At 37.0% G+C, this 20894-nt stretch overlaps 1 protein-coding gene across 2 annotated transcripts in view; it reads right to left on the minus strand.

Moving 5' to 3' along the window:
- Nucleotides 1–20894, minus strand: part of KIF24 (kinesin family member 24) — a 60463-nt gene that overhangs the window by 34773 nt on the left and 4796 nt on the right. Inside the window, exons 2-4 of one of the 2 annotated variants that reach the window (XM_070590282.1) lie at nucleotides 19623–19712; nucleotides 7105–7752; nucleotides 2448–2637 (exon numbers count right to left, since the gene is read on the minus strand). In XM_070590282.1, the coding sequence (XP_070446383.1) occupies nucleotides 2448–2637; nucleotides 7105–7727 (813 nt within the window). In that variant the 5' untranslated portion in view covers nucleotides 7728–7752; nucleotides 19623–19712. The remainder of the gene's footprint in view (nucleotides 1–2447; nucleotides 2638–7104; nucleotides 7753–19622; nucleotides 19713–20894) is intronic. The other variant, XM_070590283.1, reaches the window with a different exon arrangement.

Consider the following 20894-nt stretch of genomic DNA (forward strand, 5'->3'; position numbering starts at 1 on the left):
TGAACATACATGATGATTATTACAATTCATAAAGTCCTCTGCATCACACATCCTTTCATTTGATTACACTTTATCAATGAGGTTGGACTAACACTCACTTTAGCCTTGATATGATCAAAGTTTCATAGATTATTTTTTAAATAAGTTTTTTTCTGATTATAAAAGTAATCTGTATTTATAGAATATCTCTGGGAAGATATACTTAGAACACATAACAGTGGTTGCCTTCAAGGAAGAAATGAGATTAGAGATACTTTTCATTGCATACCTTTTTGTACCTTTTGATTTTGAAATAGGTAAATCTATTCAAAAGTTTTTACTTTTTATATAAAAGTTACACAGCAGATTGTAGAATATTTCAAAAACAATAGAGAAGAAAATCAAATTATCTATAAATCTTACTACCCAGAGATAGCCACTGTTGACTTTTTGATATATTTCATTCCCATCTTTTCTCTCTATATTTTTTACTTATTTAAGAAACTGTAATGAAACATATACAGATTTGTTTCCTTGTTTTTTCATTTATTATGTTAATATAAAATTTAACGGTAAGCAAGACAGCACACTGCTATGTATATGATCATATATACTAAGTAACAAAAGAAGATAATTAAACGGACACAAAAACCTATTGTTTGAATTCCTGAATAAGTTTAAAAATAAAACCCAAAGAATCTAGGATCAATATTTATTTGCTCTGCTTTACTGTGAACCTCTCTTTTCTTCTTCTTACTTAAGGAAAGAAAAAGTGGGGGTGGGGGTGGGCGGGGGAAGCTCTCCCACCACTTTTATAGCACAGCATTGATAGGTAAGGACTTTGACCTATGAGAGCAAAGGTCCAAAGTTCAAACAGCAGAGAAAGTGCTCTGGAAACTATGGGTATTCAATAAGTATTGACCAATGGTAATGACAAAGAAGTGAAGTTATTGTGTTTTGAGATAATGGAAAAAGACAAAAGATAAGATGATGCCTCCTTGAGGGCATTACTGTGACAGAAGCATCATTAATGCAGTCTTGGGTAGATGGTGATTAGATGGGGCTATTACTATGGCTATAAGTAGCCACAGAACTAGATAGCATTACAACTAATTGGTCATTTGGACCATCTTCAAAATAAATACCTCCCACCTAGGCCTAATAGATTGTGCATTGATCAGCAATCAATAAGGCTGTTCAAGTGATTGGGTTGGTTATACAGTGGCTTAGTAATTTAATGTCCATAGAAAGACTCAGCGGATTACTTCAAATGTCACTGTGAAACCCTACTTCGGTAACTAAAGAAAAAGAAGAACAATTCAAGCATAAAAAGGGGGGAAAGTGTTAACAATTTGACTTCAGTGTTAAAGGATTTATTCTAGCAGAGTAAGATCTCAGCTGACTAAGGTGAATTTCTAGCACACGAGATTAATTCACCACTTTTTTTTCTCTCTACTAGTCACTGGGTTTTGAGGCAAGAAAATGAGAGAGAGAGAGAGGATAGAATGAACACAGTATGAACATTTAGGGAGGCAAATTCAGAGTAAGAGAAACTCTGAATTCCCATATCTTAATATCTGGTGGATTATCCTGTTTTAGATTATTCATAATCGCTTCACAATTTTAAATGTGATACTAAATGACAGTATCTTACATCTATGGAATTTGCTGCTCCCATGTGAGACTGAAGTTATTGCAAGGGTACCTATCAGCTTCAAATAAGTTCCTTTCAGTACTAAACCCTTTCTCCTTGGACTCTTGTGATCATTTCGGCAGGGAGTGAACAATTTTTATGTGTCCAAGCTATGAGTGTTTTATTTAAACTTCATATGTTAGACGTGAAAACATATCCTAGGGTTATATTTACCCACTGCAATCTACCCTGGACAAAGTGGACTGCTCAAGAGCCCAATCTCCACCAAATTAAGTCTAAACCCAGACATGTAAGAATAAAAATAAGCACTTGGCTGGTAATCTGGGGCCTTGTTGCTTAAAAATATATCCTTCATCATTAAACCCCTGACTCACACTGAGCAGAGCAAGAAGTTTATCCTGTGAGAGACAGGTGAGAATTGAGACGGACCGTGTGACCATCTCAGTCACTCTGGGACATGTGCTCAGTGACTGGTTCCGTCTACCACCAATTCATTAAATTCTTTTTATCCCCTCATTCCCCTTTTCTGCTGAGTATCCATAATTAAATTCATGTAAAGCGTGTTAAGTGAATGTATGCTGCAACTCTACTGCATTAGAGTGGAGGAATTATGTTTCGGTATCTCCTGTTGCACTAGATTTTTTTAAAAATGAAGGCCCAGGGTACCAATGATTTAATGCAATGTCATATCAGGAATGAATGCCAACACCCAAACCAGAAATGGATTTCAGAATTTGTATGTTGCCAATCAAACAAAAAGCAAAAAACTGATACATTCGATATTAGTTCCGAATACAAAAGGAAAGCACCATACCTGCAGAATATATTGTGTGAGGTCAACAGCTTCTTTCTTCTCATGAACAAGTAGAGTTTCTTTGTCTTCTACAGTAATAATATTAATTTCTCCACGACGTACCTCCCTCACGCCTAGAGGGCGTTTTCGAACACAAACTCTGATTTTCTCCATTTCAGTCCAAGGATTTTCTTTCTCTGAGGTGTTCTGCCTGATATATGTTTATAAGTGGGCTTTAATTTTTAATAATGGAATAAAGCTACTTAGGAGGTCAAAGTATCAGTACACTTTGTTATCTATTAGGTGAAATATAAAGTTACACATTAAAGTGTTGACACTGAAAAGGTTCTTTTACTAGCTAAATCCTCCCAATTATTTCTATCTTCCTCCCTACTCCACCCTTTGTTCTGCCAACAAATAAAAATAAACCCAAAACCCCTCAGAGTTGCTTTAGTTCCAAGACTTGTGTGTTTGGCTTCTAGATGTGGTCTTCCAAAAGCCTTCTCATGATGGATGACATATGTGCTTTCTTTATGTCCCCAAAACAGGCTGGTTAATCATCAAAATCTCACCTAATATGCTACCACCACCCCTCCAAAGGCCTTTACAAGACCCAAACCCTCGTATCTTGGCTTCCTTTCCATCCAGTTATTCTTGTACATTTACTGTTTTCTTGACTAATCTAATTTTTTTTTTAAATCCTACCTGGGTTTACTAAATACCTTGAATTAGGTGGTAGGTTTCAATGTACTTTCCCCTTGTTCTTTCCAGGCATATTCTGTCCCTCCCTTTGTCTTGTTCTCTTACTTCCTCTTTTTGCCCACCCTGATACATATTTGTTTGTTAGAACACAATCCTGTATTCCTTCTTCCCAGGACAATTTTATGACTGGTGCTGTTCACCACTAATTCACTCTTCTATTCAGATGCATTTCTTCTCTGGCTCTGATTTCAGCGAACTCATCAACCTTAACATACAGAATATTTGAGGCAATATTCCTTGGGTTAGGAATATAAAATTCATCAGGTTTGTTTGCTGAGCCTAATGGTAGTATATACGTATACATCTAAGAACTGACCACCTACCTATACTGAAATTCCTCTTAAGCTAGGTGAAAAGAAAACAGGATTCTTACAAGTAGGTATTTTACCAGGATTAATGCCTTTGGTCTATAAGCTACGAATGTCTTAGCAAGACAAATTATTCCTTTCCTTTACACTTTAGAATTGATTAATAGCCCCTATAAAGCCTTTAATAATAGATTTTACACAGAATATTTCACTATATAATTGTTTCATATCAATTCCAATTTTCTGAGCCCTCCAACTGGCTGGAAAATTATTTTTTGCCAGGATCTAAATTTGTAAAAAGTAGCAAATAAAATCCCTAATGTAATGTGTAAAGGACTGCTCAAGGCTTTGAAAGCATGTTTTGTTTTTTTAACTTACATATAGCAGACTTTTAAAAATGTACGATTTTTGAGTGTGGCAAAATCTTGACAATCATTTAAAGTGGTTGATGGGCATAGAGGGGTTCATTGTTCTAGTCTCTTTTATTGCATATGTTCAATTTTTTACAAGAAAAAACAAATTTTTAATGTATCATTTTAACATGGGCCTTGTGTCAAAATCTCTAGTTGTTGATGAGTATTAATAACCTAATCGTATAAAGCTAATCAAAGAGGACAGAAAATGTCCTTTTCAAAATTGACCAGGGACAGTAGGATACGTCATATGGACAAAAGACTGCAGTTTGCAAGTTCAAGGGGCAAGAAGGAATGAATGTTCTTCTCCTAAAAGGCTTTAGTTTTAATGCCCAATCTTCTCTAGAAGAAATAAACTCTATCTGTCTGACATGCAAAGAGTTAAGACAGCTGGAGTTAGGTCTATTCAAGATGTTAAATAAGTCAGAGCAACCAGTTGTCTAAATGCCTTAGACTTCTATTAAAATTCTGAGGCTGGCAATTTACTTTGAACTTACCTGACTTGAAGCATTCAAAGAGAATGCCCTTTGGATAGGATGACTCCCTAACAGCAAGCCTTAAGTTGGTGAGGGAGTTTCTCAGGTTTCTGAAAGCCTGATTCCTACTTAGGGTTTGGGTGAGAAGACAATATTGAGGATTACTGGGGAAAATGTACTTCCTTACCTCCATTTCTCTAATACAATAAGGAATGGGAAGGGTGAGATAATAATGATATAAAAAGTGAGAAAGCTCAATTGAACAGCTTTTGCTCTGGGTTTGTCACGTATAAACCTCTATAAGAGCACTTACCTCACCACATGGTTGTCTGTCTGTCTTTCCCATCACATTGTTCCCTAAGAGTCTCCAGATATCCTAATTATCTTTATAGCTAGAATAGGGCCTAGCAGAAGTGGTACTTAGTATTTGCCAATAAATGAAATAGCAATATTTAAACTAAAATATCCATTCTGTCCAAATAAAAATGCAAAGTGGTATCTTGATTCTATATATAAATAATTCCAATTTAGATTTTTATGTGTTGTTCAATAAAAGACCATACTATTCAAAAAGATATTTGTTCTTTCACCACTGAGCTAACCAAGAGGACAGGAACAATCCTGGCTTTGATGGTCATGGAACAATCTAGCCCTCTCACAATTAAAAGAAGAAAACAGTACTATAGGTTCTGTGCTCCACTAAACCAAGCTAAAAAAAAAAATTTTCAGGGGCCAGCCCAGTGGCACAGCGGTTAAGTCCGCACATTCTGCTTCGGGGGCCTGGGCTTCACTGGTTAGGATCCAAGTTATGGACCTACACACAGCTTGGCAAGCCATGCTGTGGTGGGTGTCCCACATAGAAAGTAGAGGAAGATGGGCACAGATGTTAGCTGAGGGCCAGTCTTCCTCAGCAAAAGGAGGAGGATTGGTGGCAGACGTTAGCTCAGGGGTAATCTTCCTCAAAAAATAAATAAATAAATAAATAAAAAATTTTCAGAAACAGTACAAAATTCACTCATGTAGGGGTCGGCCCCGTGGCTGAGTGGTTAAGTTCATGTGCTACACTTCGGTGGCCCAGGGTTTCGCCAGTTTGGATCCTGGGCGCTGACATGGCACTGCTCATCAAGCCATGCTGAGGCAGTGTCCCACACACCACAGCTAGAAGGACCCACAACTAAAAATGCACAACTATGTACCCGGGGGCTTTAGGGAGAAAGAGGGGAAAAAAAACCTTAAAAAAAATTTCACTTATGTATTTCAAATACTAATGATACTTTTACCTTTAAAATTGGATCTTCTATTTTTTTGGAATAAAAGAACTGGTTGGTTATGACATTATCTGAAACGCTGGCCAAAATAAGACTAGACGTAAATACCTTGTTTTAAGCCTTTAAAAAAAATGTGGCTTGGGGCTGGCCCTGTGGCCAAGTGGTTAAGTTCGCACGCTCCGCTGCAGTCGGCCCAGTGTTTCGTTGGTTCGAATCCTGGGCGCGGACATGGCACTGCTCATCAGGCCACGCTGAGGCAGCGTCCCACATGCCACAACTAGAAGGACCCACAATGAAGAATATACAACTATGTACTGGGGGGGCTTTGGGGAGAAAAAGGAAAAAATAAAATCTTAAAAAAAAAAAAAAATGTGGCTTAAGAATATATTTTGTTTCTCCATAACTTACCATCTATAACTTCTAAAATAACAAAACAACGAACAGTTATTTTTAAAAGAACATATTTTCTATTATACTAATGTTAGTATTAGGGATTACTCAATACTTCAAACTCTAATTTGAAGCACTAGATGAAAATAACTTATTGTTATCCTGACTCTCAAACTCTAAACTCCATCAAAAGTGTCTTACTTTTTTGCAGTCACCAAAATCATCTATTCTTCCAGGGCTAGAATTGTAGAAAGCACTCAAAATCAGGACCATACTTCAATGTGTACAGGTAAACTAACTGTTCCAAATACCTACTTAATTTAACTACATGCTTTTTGTTTTTAACTAAGCTTTATATTTCCTGGTTGGTTGAAGTGAATCTGACAGCCTTAAAAAAAAATCCTGTGGATTATGTAAATTTTTTTTCCACTGCAAAAGGCTAGTTAACTATTTTACCTTCATGAGTGCACTAGACGTATCATGTTACACTATAATAAATAATAGAAATAGGTCTGCTGCAGGAATAATAGCAGATCCTGGCGAGTAGCAGCTCCTTGATGTATGTGAACAGTATCATCCTTCTCCCATCTGGAAAGTCCCAATGCCTCATTAATTTTCCCCATCAAGGTATTTCTATTATTGATGCAGAAACTGTTCACTATCATTTTCTGTAAATAAAGAGTAGTTGCCCCCTCTGTCCATGCATAGGCCTGCCCTTGCCTGAGGTTACTCTCTCTTGGCGGGGTTGGGTGGAGGGGGGTTAGAGCCAGCTCTGATGGCCTAGTGGTTAAAGTTCCATAACGCTCTGCTTTGAGGGTCTGGGTTTGGTTCTCGGGTGTGGAACCACACTACTTGTCTGTCAGTAGCCATGCTGAGGTGGTGTTCCACATAGGAGAACTAGAAGGATTTACAATTAGAATATACAATTATGTACTGGGATTTGGGGGAGAGGGGAAAAAAAAGAGAGTGAGAGGAAGACTGGCAACAGATGTTAGCTCAGGGCGAATCTTTCCCAGCAAGAAAATATATATATAAATAAATAAATAAAAATAAATTATTACCTGATACAAGAATCAGGGATTCCATAGTTATACCCTGAAACATGAGAGACTCTTTGAATATTGGGACTATCACAAACCCCCAGTCTTGGAGAAAAGTGATTTGATGAAGAGAGTGAAGTGTTAGTTTCTGTTTGCACACAGGAATCAGCAGCTGTGGCATTCAGAATTCTGGTTTCTGTACAGTACTGGAAATCATCTGGTAGCATGTGCTCCGGCACCTTTAAGTAACTAAACTTCTGTTCATTTTCAGAAAAATCTGATAAATTGCACATTTCAAACCCATAGATGCTGGTAGTTCTGTCTTTGTTGTCAGCAGGAGAATCAAACTGCAGTTGTCTCCGAGGGCCAGATCTGGATTCCCGAGGCTTGCTGTACAGGCTGCTTGTCTGGAGAGGATGCTCGGGGCTACTGACTGCTTTGTCTTCTTCCTGCATCATCTGAATGATTCTGATAAGTCGGAAGAGACGTTTGCGGTCATTCATGTCATGCACTCCCAATTTGGAGTAGTCCTTCATGGTAACCTTGGCTAATTCATCTATTTTCTGAAGGCCAAGAGCAGTAAAATGAGGATAATACTGTGCAAGTTCAGCTTCACAAAGACATTCATACAACCAGGATGCCATTTTTGTGAATAGGTTTCTATAAACTCTGAAGAGAAAAAAATCGTTCACTTGAAATGTATCTAATACACTTATTCCTTTAAAAAACGAAAATCACAAAACAAATATGCAGAAAAATCCATTCTAAAGTTTTCAAACAATATATTTTTCTTCTTAAATGATTAAACAGCATAATACGTAAACAAAGATGCTTATGATGCATTTGTAGTAAGAGATGTAATTTGTTCATCTGCTTAATAAAGAGAGACTTTCAATTGTATATATACATAGGTATATGCACACACATGTAACACAAGTCACTTACTTACTTCTAAGGAGTTCCTTCCAACCATGCAATATCTACTTAACACATGCCACAAACGACTGAAACCTTGTTCCCAACCACTGATTGTGGCAGGACTAATTTTAGACGTTCAAGTTAATGTCAAGGCATGTTGCACAACTGTTTCCCATGATTAATGAACAAAGGCTAAGAACTCTTTCGGAATGGAAAACAGAATTAAATAGAAAACCACAGAGGATTATAACAAATATAACTCAGAGTAAATCACATTTGTACCTGCTGACTACTGGTAAAAAATTAGTTCAATAAAGAGACAAAAATATCATTAATTCAGAATCTACTAATTGAGGATTTCAGATCATTGTAAAAGGTGGGTGGTTGTAGATGTCTACCTGTACAGAATGTGAATAAAAGAACCTACCTAGGAAATTAATACTATGGTCAAGATTTTAAATGGTTGCACTTAAAATGCTTTAAAAATTTTAACACCAAGATATTTAATTAAATGCTAACAAATGATGTGGTAATAACACATAATCCTGGTCTATTATTAAAGTTAGGACCCTGAGGAGTTCTCTATACCACTGTTAATCAAGTTTGAGTTCATGAGAATATTCAAAAGCAAATAAACTACACTTTCTTTTAAAAAATTATTTTATAATTCAGTTTTCAAAATTCAATTAGTTCTTGGTAAAGCTTTTCTGTTTTTCATTTTAATTGATATTTTACCTTTATTCTAGGAGAAACAGAGAAAGAGGCCAGGGCTAGGTAATAAAGATGATTAAAGGACCTTGTATAATTAACCTTGGAGAAAATGCTACTTAGGCTAAAGAAAAGGCCAAAAGGGCTAAGTAGCACATCCAAAACTCATCTTGCCTTTTTCCACTTGCTGTAGATAAAAAAAGCCACAAATTCTTCACAGGTCCTTCCATCAAGAGATGGAGTCTATTTCTCCTCCCCTTGCATCTAGGCCGGCCTTGTGACTTATTTTGGCCATCAGGATGTGGTGGAAGTGACAACATGCGACTTCCATGCCTAGCCCTTAAGAGCACCTGGCAGCTTCTATGGTTCTCCTGGAACTCTCCTGCTGCTGTGTGAAGAAGCCCAGCCAACAGCCATCATGGAAGCCAGGCATAAGAGAGAAGTCATCCCAGACTTCTTAGCCCCAGTGGGGCCACCAGACGACTGCAGCCACATGAATGACCCCAGGTGAGATCACAACTATCCAGCTCAGCCCAGCCCAAATATCTGACTCACAGAACAGTGAACAAATAAAACAGTAATTGTTTTAAGCCACTAAGGTTTAGGGTAGTTTACTACACAGCAGTGAAAAACTGCAACACCCCTTCCATGCCTTTCTAAATGCTGTGTCTGTCTGAAATGTTCCCAACTCCTTCTGCCTCCTAAAATGAGTTATGCCCACCCTTTCAAGACAATAGCTCCCCCTCACCCCCATGAAGATTTCTTTCATCTTTCAGACTCTTTTATCATTTTACCACCAAGCACCCTACGCAGCAGTTAAACCAGGCCACCAATCGCTTTACTACTGTTTCTTCTACCTGGAATACCCGTCTTTCCCAGGAAAAACTCTGTTCATATTTTTCTTCCATGAGGTATGCCCTAGTAAGGGATAACTGGTATTTCTTCCATGCTTCAGTAATAATCATAGCAGCTAGCATGTATTGAACACTTATCACATACCAGGCACTGTTCTAAGCACTTTGTTAACCTCCAAACAATTTTACGAAGTAGACAAATGTATGATCTTCAGCGAGTTACTTATTTAACATCTCAAACTCACTTTTCTCAACTGTAAAATGAGGATGAAATAGTCCCCACAGTTCCTAGGGTTAGGATTCAATGAGAAAATACCTGCAAAACTCTCCGCATAATGCCCAGTACATACTTCGTGCCCAGTAAGTGCTGGTAGGCATTACCGCTGTGATTGTTATTTCTGTATTACTATCTTCACCACCTAGCCCAGAACGTAGAACAGAATAAGTCTTCAACGTTTTGGTGTGTTTTAAGTTATTTCTAAGCAGTTATATTCCCCATTTGGCTCAGCCTAACCCAGGGGAACAGGTTAAATGCTATGCAGTCTTCTCAATTTCCATAGGCGGTACAAGATCCTGTATTTCACACACCCACCCCCTAGGTGACATACCAAACACTTCCCAATCCAACTCTGATAATCATGGCCTCTACTGCATCCCTTAAGCAGTATCTGCAAGACTAACGTTCATTTTACAATGCTTAGATATCCCATAACATTATGGGAGAGGAAGATGCCAGAGACAGCAGGAATCTATCTGGACATGCAGATTAAAGCAGCCAACGGCATGCTTCTACATAAACTGGCAGCACAGTGCCTTTCTGAGCCCTACAGTTAGTCCATGTTCTTTTGTTTTAAATTAGATATGCTGCTTTGTACCACATTCCATTTTACAAAGGTGCAGCCCCTCTCTTCTTCTGGGGTAAATATCAGAATCACCCTAGGAACTTTATTTTTTAGATTTTTTTTTTAATTTTTCCTTTTTCTCCCCAAAGCCCCCCGGTACACAGTTGTGTGTTTTTAGATGTGGGTCCTTCCAGTTGTGGCATGTGGGATGCCACCTCAGCATGGCCTGATGAGTAGTGCCATGTCCATGCCCGGGATTTGAACTGGCGAAACCCTGGGCCGCCAAAGCAGAGCATGTAGACTTAACCACTTGGCCACGGGGCTGGCCCCGGAACTTTAAAAAATAAAGATACCTGAATTCCATCCCAGATCCACAGAAAAATAAAAAATAAAAAAACCTCCCAGATTTTAGGAGAGACAGACATAACAACGCTGAAAAAGTTCCTCAGGTGATTCTGATTGTACTCCATTGATCTATATCTGATTGTACTCCATTGATCTGTATCTACCACAATTACAAATGCAAATGCACTGACCCAGCAATTCTGCTTCTAGGAACTTATCCTACAGATACTGTCTACAAGCACAAAATGACATAGGTACAAAGTTATTCACTGCAGCACTTTATGTAATAGCAAAGAAATGGAATAGGGACTGGTTAAATAAATTATGGTAATCCATTAAATGGAATACTACAAAGCAAGTACAAAGAATAAGTAAACTCTCAATATACCACTGAAGAAAAAGAAAGCTCTCCAATGTATTGTTCAGTGACTAAAGCAAGGTACAGAATAGTTTGTACAGTAAAGATACTAATTGTAAAAGAGAAAGAGATCGTTGATCTATAACAGATCTATATATTTACTTATCAGGCATAAAATAACTATGGCAAGATACACAAGAAAGTAATAATATTGGTTTCTGTGTGGAAGGGAACTGGTTGGCGGCAGGCAAGCACGGAAAGGAGACTCCTGTGTACCAATAAATGCTGGTAGTTATTATTACCTTTCCTATTGTTATCTCTATTTCACTGCCATCTCCATCACCCAGAGCAGGACCTAGAACAGTTGTCTTTAAAATTTTGAAACTACGTGACTATGTTATTTATTTTAAAAATATATTTCCACCTCTGTCCCTCCCAATCTCCCCAAATTGACCTGATACAACTAACTTACTACTATCGTGGTTCTTCCCTCTAGCCTTTTTAATGCATTTTTGTACATTGTATATAACATTGTACTCGTAACTATATTGCAATCTATTTTCTTATTTAACATAAGCATTTTTATATGCTGTTTGTTATAGCCATTAGAAACAATCCACACACACTTGGGGCCAGCCCTGTGACACAGTGGTTAAGTTCACATGCTCCGCTTCGGTGGCCCAGGGTTTGCAGGTTTGGAGCCTGGCTGTGGACCTTGCCCCGCTAGTCAAGCCACACTGTGCCAGTAACCCACATAAAACAGAGGAAGAGTGGCACAGGTGTTAGCTCAGCGACAATCTTCCTCACACAAAAAACAAACGAAACAATCCACACTATTATATAAATAATGTTTGCTGAATAAACAAATTACCCCAGGGAGATGTGATTTCTCTCTCCAAAAGCGTTTTGATTGTAAAACTGATAGGGCATTTATTACAGACTCATATATTTTTTAACTTTTTAACTTATTAACTTATTGCCAGACTTGTTCCACAGATGATGTAAGGTGGCTCTGCCTTATACTATAGTGTGAATTCTTAAAGAGAAAGGCAATACAGTCCCACTCAGCCCAGCATTGTGCTGGATAGGTATTCAACGAGTACTTATTGAATGAACAGAATCTGCTTAGACAAAACAAAGGACGAAAGGTACCATCATTTCTACTTTTTTACCCAAGGCAAATGATTAAAAGATTCCAGGAAGCCTGCTTATGTAGCTATGGAGCTATTTTTTCTCAGTTTCCTCTCTGCAAGTTCCATCACCCATGGTAATGGAGATAATGTCACGGTCCTTAGAACCTAGAACAGCCCAATACACACAATGTCTTTACCAACGTCACCCTGAACACTTCATATAGTTCAAAGAAACATTTTATATAACAAGGCTAATCCTATTATCTCAGCAGATAGTCCACAGTTATACTACTTTGATGATTTCATTAAACTAAAATTTATTGAGTTCTATTTTATGCTAGGCACTATGCTTAGGTGCTTTACTAAAATATTTTATTTAATCTGGTTAAACCAGAATTCCATTTTAAAAACCCTGTTGGAGTGAACCCCTAAAGTAAAGATAGTGTTTGTCTACTGGTGGGTCATTTTAAATTGACAATTTCAATGTAAATTACTCTTAAAATCTTGATCTATTATCTAATTTGTATTATTGGGTTTACTGTTCAGTAGGTAGAAGAGGATGGGAGCAAAGGATCATTTTAAGAGGATTTTCCTCAGCACCCAGAAGCCTGATTATCCACCCTAGATTCTTCAATTATCAAAATTTGCCACACTTGCTTCCTCTATCCTTTCTTTGCTGAAATATTCAAAAGTAAATCCCAGACATTATGTCACTTCACGTCTAAATTAATTTTTTAATGGATATTTTATTATATAACCACAATGCCATTTTTGTAACTAATAAAACTAAAAATAATTCTTTGCTATCTTATACTCAGTCCATAATCTAATTTCCCCAATTATCTCAAAAATATCTTCTGGGGCCAGCCCAGTGGCGTAGTGGTTAAGTTTACACATTCCACTTCAGAGGCCCAGGGTTCGCAGGTTCAGATCCTGGGTGCGGACCGACACACCACTCATCAAGCCATGCTGTGGCGGCATCCCACATACAAAATAGAGGGAGACTGGCATAGATGTTAGCTCAGGGACAATCTTCCTCAACAAAAAAATAAATAAATAAAAAGTTTTAAAAATTTATCTTTTAAAAAGATTTATCTTTAAATACATATTTTAAAAATTCTTTTTGCAAAAATACCTTTTTGTTCAAATCAGAATCCAAACACAGTCCACACATTTGGTTATTATGTCTCTTAAGTCTTTTTTTCTTAGAGGGCCGTACCCCATTCCTTCTTTTTTCCTTTCTATTCCATTGACTTGTTGCAGAAACCAAGTATCTTACAAGTATAGGTCCTACTTAATACCAAAAAAAAATCACTGTTCATCTAAAATTCAAATTTAACTAGGTGTCCTGTTGTTGTTTTGGCTTAATCTGGCAACTCTATATTAGAATCAAGTTACATATTTCAGGCAAAAATACTTCATAGGTGTTACCATGTGCTTCATAATACATCACATTGGAACATAAACAAATGTCTGCAAATTGCAGCTTGATTCCTTCATTGTAAAGTTCTCTCATCAATGTCAATCCAATGGTTTCACCCACTGATGATTGCTACCTGCACCAACTATTTCATTACGGGTTGCAAAATTGTGATTTTTCTGAATCTATCATTCTTTGTGGAAATTTCCTGTCAACAACTAGGACCATTTGACTATCCAAAGTAGTGTTTTTACATGAAGGCAGACATAAAGGTATTGTTTCCTTTTCATTTCCAATTTTCAGAGTAAAGAGTAGTGCCCTAGTTATTTTGGATGGTGTCCAGTGAGTTCTTATAGGGTTTTGGTTTTGCATTTTTTTGGGGGGGAGGGGGGTGTCTTTTTTTTTTCAAATTCACTTTTAACTCATGGGTTTTTATATATTCCATGTGTTTCAATCAATTACCTTAGTCTCCGACAGGTTCACCTTGCATATTTCCTGGCCAAAACCTAAAATTGTCTTTCCTCCAAGAAATATGTCTTTGTTTTAGAAGCAGGTACCCATTGTCCCACATCCAGCCAAAGGTTATACATTCCCAGTAAGTCTTACGCAGCGAGGGCCTGGGTATTAGGGAAAGAACAAGCACACCACACTGGCCCTTCTCTTCCCTTTGGAGATCAAGAACAGCTCTACACAGCCACAAGTAGCTTAATCCAGATTGGTCACTACTCACTTAATATTTCAGTTACTGAATCAGACATCCCTCAGTATCCGTGGGGAATTGGTTCCAGGATCCCCCCATACCAAAATCTGTGGATGCTGAAGTCCCTTATAAAACGGTGTAGTATTTGCCTATAACCTACACACATCCTCCCGTATACTTTAAATCATCTCTAGATTATTTATAATACCTAATATAATGTAAATGCTCTGTAAATAGCTGTTATACCTTATTGTTTAAGGAATAATGACAAGAACAAAGTCTATACATGTTAGTACAGATGCAACCATCATAGGCCTTTCAATCTGGGGTTGGGTGCATCCGTAGATGGGGAATTTGTGGGTGGGGAACCCTTGGCCACGGAGGGCCAACTATTTTCTTTCCAGGTCAATTTTCAACATCCGTGTCAACTCCAAACAGTTAGTTGTGGCTTCTGGAAGGACTTATTAAGAACTTTGAGGCATTTACAATCATTAACAGAATATACGATGAGAAGTAGGGGGGTAGGGAGTGTCAGGTCATTTCCATTTTATTTCTTGTGCCTGACCTTATATACCGGAGTTAAGAATTTACCACTGAAACCTTTATCACATTGTGACTATCCAGATGTAAATGGAATTCCTCAACATAAAGGTGATAGGATATAATAACCACTAAGAAACACAACAATCAGACAAATGGAATATAGGACTAAAAGTTTTACTAAATTAAGTATTTCAAATATTTTAAGAAATTTGTCTGATCTCAAATGTCCTCTACTATTACTAGTTCATAAAGATTCAGATAAAAATGACACATGGGTAAAGGAAGACTTAGAAGTCAAGGTTGATGACTGTTGATTTTGTTTAGTGTTTAAGCATGCCTAATATATTAGCTATAACTTTCCTGGGAACCTAGAGCAAAGAGGGCAAATATAGAGACTATAGACACACAACACAAATACAGATCTGTGCTGCTTTTCTCCCCTCCTGTACCCACGGTAAACAATCCAAATCTATTTCAATAAGCTTAATAAGCCCTGAAACAGCCTCAGAATCCCCTTTTATGGGTGTACGTGCACGACAGTGTATAATTCCGTGAGTTTTGACAGTTGTATACACCTGTAAAAACACCACCACAATTAAAGTACAGAATATTTCCATTAGCCCCAAAAGATTGCCCTTGTCTCTTTGCATTCCATCCTTCCCTCTGCTTCCGGCCCTAGGCAAACATTGACCTGCTTCCTGTCATTATACGTTAGTTTGCATTTTTTGAAAGCTTATATAAATGGAATTATACAATATATTCTCTTTTGTATCTGGCTTCTTTCATTTAACATAATGATTTTGAGATTTATCTGTATTATACGTCACTCCCTCATTTTACTTATGAAGAGAAAGATTGGAATGAATCAGTGAGTTGCCCAAGGTAACACAACCCTCAAGTGACAGTTCTAAGATTGGAACTTAGGTCTTCTCATGGCTAGTCCCATGTTCTTTCCACTATTCCATTCTGCCTCCTTCAGAAGTAGCTGCGAAAACAACCCCATCGCTAGTCCCCTAAGAGGCCCACTATCTACCCTGCTCAGCAGATGAGCGGCTCCCTGCAGATCTGTGCTGCAGCATGGAATCTCTCACAGCTGCCATCACCAGGAAAATGCCTTGCAAATCAGCAAAATCCAATGGGAGCCAGATGGGCAGGTTTTCACATGTAGGGCCCACTCATATTCAATGCCACAAGTATGCAGAGTTCTCCTTTGTAACAAACCCAGAAATTGCTAGGTCTCAGCTGTTGGGGTAACAATCAGAAATAGAGTCTTGGAAGAAATCCATTTGGCAGAAATTCAAACTTCATTTTCTCTGCCACCAAGATAAGAAACTGGAAGGGGAATACGTGCAACTTTATACACAAGGAAGTTTATTCACATTCCAGGATGTGCATACGATCCAACTATTTATCTTGCTCCCTCAAACTCTCCATTCATCTACCTAAATTATGTAGCTCTACCCACGTAAGTATTGCCTGAAACTGAACTTGGAATCAGATAACTCTCAGTCATTTAGCTCTGTAATCTTGGGCAAAGTCACTTAGTTGCTCTGAGTTTCACTTTCCTCTCTCAAAGGATGCAATAAGATATTTATGTAAAACTAATTTGAAAACTGTAAAGTACCCCATAAGGATGGGGCCATGCTCTCTTATTCAGCACTGGATCACTGGGCCTGGCATGTAGGAAGTGTTGACTTATTAGAAACAGACAGACATGCCATATAAAAGACTTTTAACACTATTAAAAGATAGTTTCTATTATTTGATTGATGAAAAGCTGAATATATGACACAGAATCAAAAGGTAAGGGATTAGAGATACTAGAATAGATGTATTATATTTGCAAAATATACTAACGAATAGTTATACTATGTGTGGGCTTCTACTAACTTAAAACTGTTTCACCAATGATGACTGTGTAAGTACTTTTCTCGCCTTCACTGACATAAATAGTTGACATAATGCCTTATTACCATATATAATGTGGAGATATTAGATGATGCTACATATCAAAAGATCAACACTTGACACAAATATAAGTCATGTGTATGTATGGTCTTAACTGATTTTCTTTTAATCAACTTCACTGAGATATAATTTATGTATAATAAACTAGATCCATTTTAAGTGTACAATTCTTTGAGTATTGACAAATATATACCAGCGTAACCACCATAACAAGCAAAATACAATCCAGACAGTCCCATCAATCACCTCTGAAAGTTCCTAATGCCCTCTGGCATTCAATCCTCTCCTCCGCCCCTGGCCCCAGGTCATCATTGACCTGCTTTCTGTCACTAAAGATGAGTTGTATTTTCTAGAATTTCTCATAAAATAAAATTATATAGTGTCATTGTTATTTTATATGTTATGTTATAACATATGGAGGCTGAAGAGATTTCCCACTTTGTGGAAAATCCACTTTGTGTGATTTTCCTGTCTTAGGCCTTTGGAAACAAGCTAAAACGATCATACTACTTTTCATAGGCCTTTTTTCACTGACCTACATGACATCTGCTACTAAAAGAAGAAATTGCCTAAATCAGTCTAATTTTTTTAAGTCAACCTGAGAAAAACAAGGAGTTAGTGAAATATACATATAGAGTCAATGGAAAAGTACTCTCCACAAAAAAAATCGAAGCAATCCCAATGGTAGATAGGATGTTTTTGCTAAAAGAGTTTTGTCTTCTACTTTTAGGGGGAGACAACTCAGTAACTAACATGAAGCCAGGAGCAGGTATTACAATTTCAAAAAACTTGAAGATAATATCAGAATCTATTGTTGCCTGCTTGAATAATTGTCAAGACTATTCAATATTTCTAATAAAAGTTTTTGAGCACTATAAAAAAGTAGAAAACCTAAAGCTAAGGTATATGTATTCCTTATTAATCAGAAAAGCTGGGGAAAAATGACCCAAGTTTTAAAGCTTCCAAGTTATTTTTAGTTTCTCAAATTCATGTGACATCCCAAATACTTAATTATCAAAGAGGAAACAGGGAAAAAAGGGTCAACAAATATCTCTACGACATGATTAAATTTTAACAACTTTATTGAGATATAATTTGCAGACCATAAAACCCACCCATTTAAAGAGTACAATTCAATAGTTTTGGGTATATTCATAGAGTTGTGCAACCTATGTGCACCACAATCCAATTTTAGAACATATTTATCACTCCAAAAAGAAAACACATACTATTAAATTTTAGATGTTACAATAGTATCTAAAAGGGAAAGCTCTTCCTCTAAAATATTCACTTCCATAATCATCAAAACCAAAATTAACCATGGAAGAAATTTAAAAAATGTATTGAAATTTTCTATAGAAACTTGTGCTGCGGTTAAGAATTGTCAAGAATGCACATGTTGAATAGTTTTTCAGACTCTTCAGGCGACGAATGAAAATCTCAAGAGCTTTAGCTGGATAAATTAGAAGGACATAACAAACATATTCTAAGTGGGTATAATGACCATAGTTTTTAAAAATAATTCAGGGGCCAGCCCCGTGGCTGAGTGGTTAAGTCCGCGCGCTCCACTTCGGCAGCCCAGGGTTTCGCCGATTCAGATCCTGGATATGGACATGGCACCACTCATCAAACCATGCTGAGATGGCGCCCCACGTGCCACAACTAAAAATGTACAACTACGTACCGGGGGGCTTTGGGGAGAAAAAGGAAAAATAAAATCTTTAAAAAACAAAAAAAGCAATTCAATATAAGCCTAATAATGCATAAACCAAAGGCTATTTCATTTTACTGAAATGCTTAGGAACCTCATCCTTACTTTATTTTAAATAAAATAAACTTGCCTGTTTAAAAAAAGGAAAAACAGCCTGACTCACTTGTACATGGATTTCAAAGTATCAAATAATCTTTCTGTTATTTTTATAATGGTTATGAAATTAAACAATTCTTCCTCAAAGGTGTATTTATTTCTATCACAAAGAATACAGTGAAGAGGAAAGAAAAATGTGGCTTTGGGTAACTTTTACAGTAGCTGTGTTCATAGCCTTTTTAAAAAAATATTCAAAATTATTACAGAATTCATATTTCCAAGTTTAAAAAAAATCCTGTTCCTGAAAGTAAAAAAATGCTGTTCCTGAAAGTAAGGGACTACATAGGAAGGTCAGTAGGCCTTACAGCAGATTATACCCTCTTATTATTATTATTATTACAGAAGTAGCATGAAAATACAAGGACTAAAATAGCTTCTGATTCCAAGAAGTATTTCTTCATCTGTGTTCCCCTAAACTGTGACAATGACCACTTTAAAAAATACATGTAACAGCTTTATTGAGATATAATTCACCCATTTAAAGTGAATTCAATGGCTTTTAGGATGTTCACATACTAACCGCCCAACCAGCCCTAGACAACCACTAATAATAATGATTATTAAGGAATTACCAATAGTCACGGGCCCACTTTACCGTTAGAAACAGACATAATACAAATCCAACATTCTCAGTCAATTTTCAAGAAAATGTTTCTGCACCCCATGTTAGGCATAAGGTCTCTAATTAACAACACAAGAAATTCAGTATTATCAGTGGGAGATTAAAAGGTGAATAATATACTCTTTTCCTCCAACAAGGGAATTAGTTATTTCAAACTCTAGGCATTATTCTATCTATAGACTACTGATCTCAACAGAAGACAGGTGATACTAGACAACTGCTTAAAACAGCTGCAAAGGAATGAGGCTGTATGATACTTACGGAATTCTTGACTCTCCCTGCGGATTTCAGGATGCCACCCATGTGACTTATACCCAAAAGCAGTTTTTGAGAGATTGTTTCTTTTCGTAACTGAAAAAAAAGTTTCAAGTTTATCTACGGTTGAGTAGCTAACGTTTTGCAATTACTGCAATTCTTCTCAAGAGCCCCACTACGAGCCTACTAAGTTTCTAAGTTTGGTGAAAAGCATGGATGCAATCACCTAAAAATAAACATAACAAAATTGTTGAACCCAGTTATCTTAAAACAGTGCAAGTATTACTCTCTAAATATAGCGGTTTAATTCTGAAAGAATTCCCAGGAACAGGTGGCAACCAATGTTGGGTTTAAATTTAGTACTTTATTTTTAAAAGCTTGGTCTAATGCAATTGCAGAAGTCATTTGCAGATTTTTGCTATTTTACGGCTATAAAATACTTTCAACAAAATATATCTCACGTGTTTAACTGGAAAAATAACAATTACAATCAGTTTTTATAAATTACTAAGATGATAACCTTTTACTCAACGTTACATCCTTTTGGGAACTGTTGCCACAATGGCACCAAAATTATTTCTACAGGAGTGACACTAAGAAAGCAAAGAACAATTAAAACAATAATTCCACTCATTGGGATCTAAATTATTAATATGTAACCAACTGTGCTACCTGATTAATCTTCCAAGACTTTTTGTGACACATGGCAATCACCATCACCTCCCTTTTTACAAATGAAGAAACCACGGCATAGATAATTTATTAAAAACAACTATATGAATTTGTGTTAGAAAGTGATTGGATACCCACATGTTGGCTACATGATTCTATACCACTAGTTTTAACCAATCAAATCTCAACATAAGTAGATAACTAACTTAAGAGACTACAACAGACACAGTACTGCTTGCTGGCAAAATCTCAACTAGAGTCTTTTTGGCCTGGATACTGTGCAATATTAACTGGGTACTTCCAGAATTCCAGTCTAACTTTAGTTCACCTCACAACAAAATCGACAATCTTACAGATGTCTTGCAGCAAAAACATGCAGGGATCGCTATCAAAATGTCCCCATGATTGAGCATCTGAACTACTTGTCAATACCCAAACTCATTACCCCCCACAAAATCTGCCTCTCCACCTTTCTGTTCCTTGGTTGGAGCGGGTAGGACGGAGTGAGTGATGGTACCATCCATTCAGTCACTCAGAGCTAAACTGAGAAGTATTGTAGACTCCTTCCTCTCCTTCAATCCCAAATCTAATCAACAGGTCCAGTCA

The sequence above is a fragment of the Equus przewalskii genome, chromosome 22, assembly GCF_037783145.1.
Source record: "Equus przewalskii isolate Varuska chromosome 22, EquPr2, whole genome shotgun sequence".
NCBI classification, from domain to species: Eukaryota; Metazoa; Chordata; class Mammalia; order Perissodactyla; family Equidae; genus Equus; species Equus przewalskii.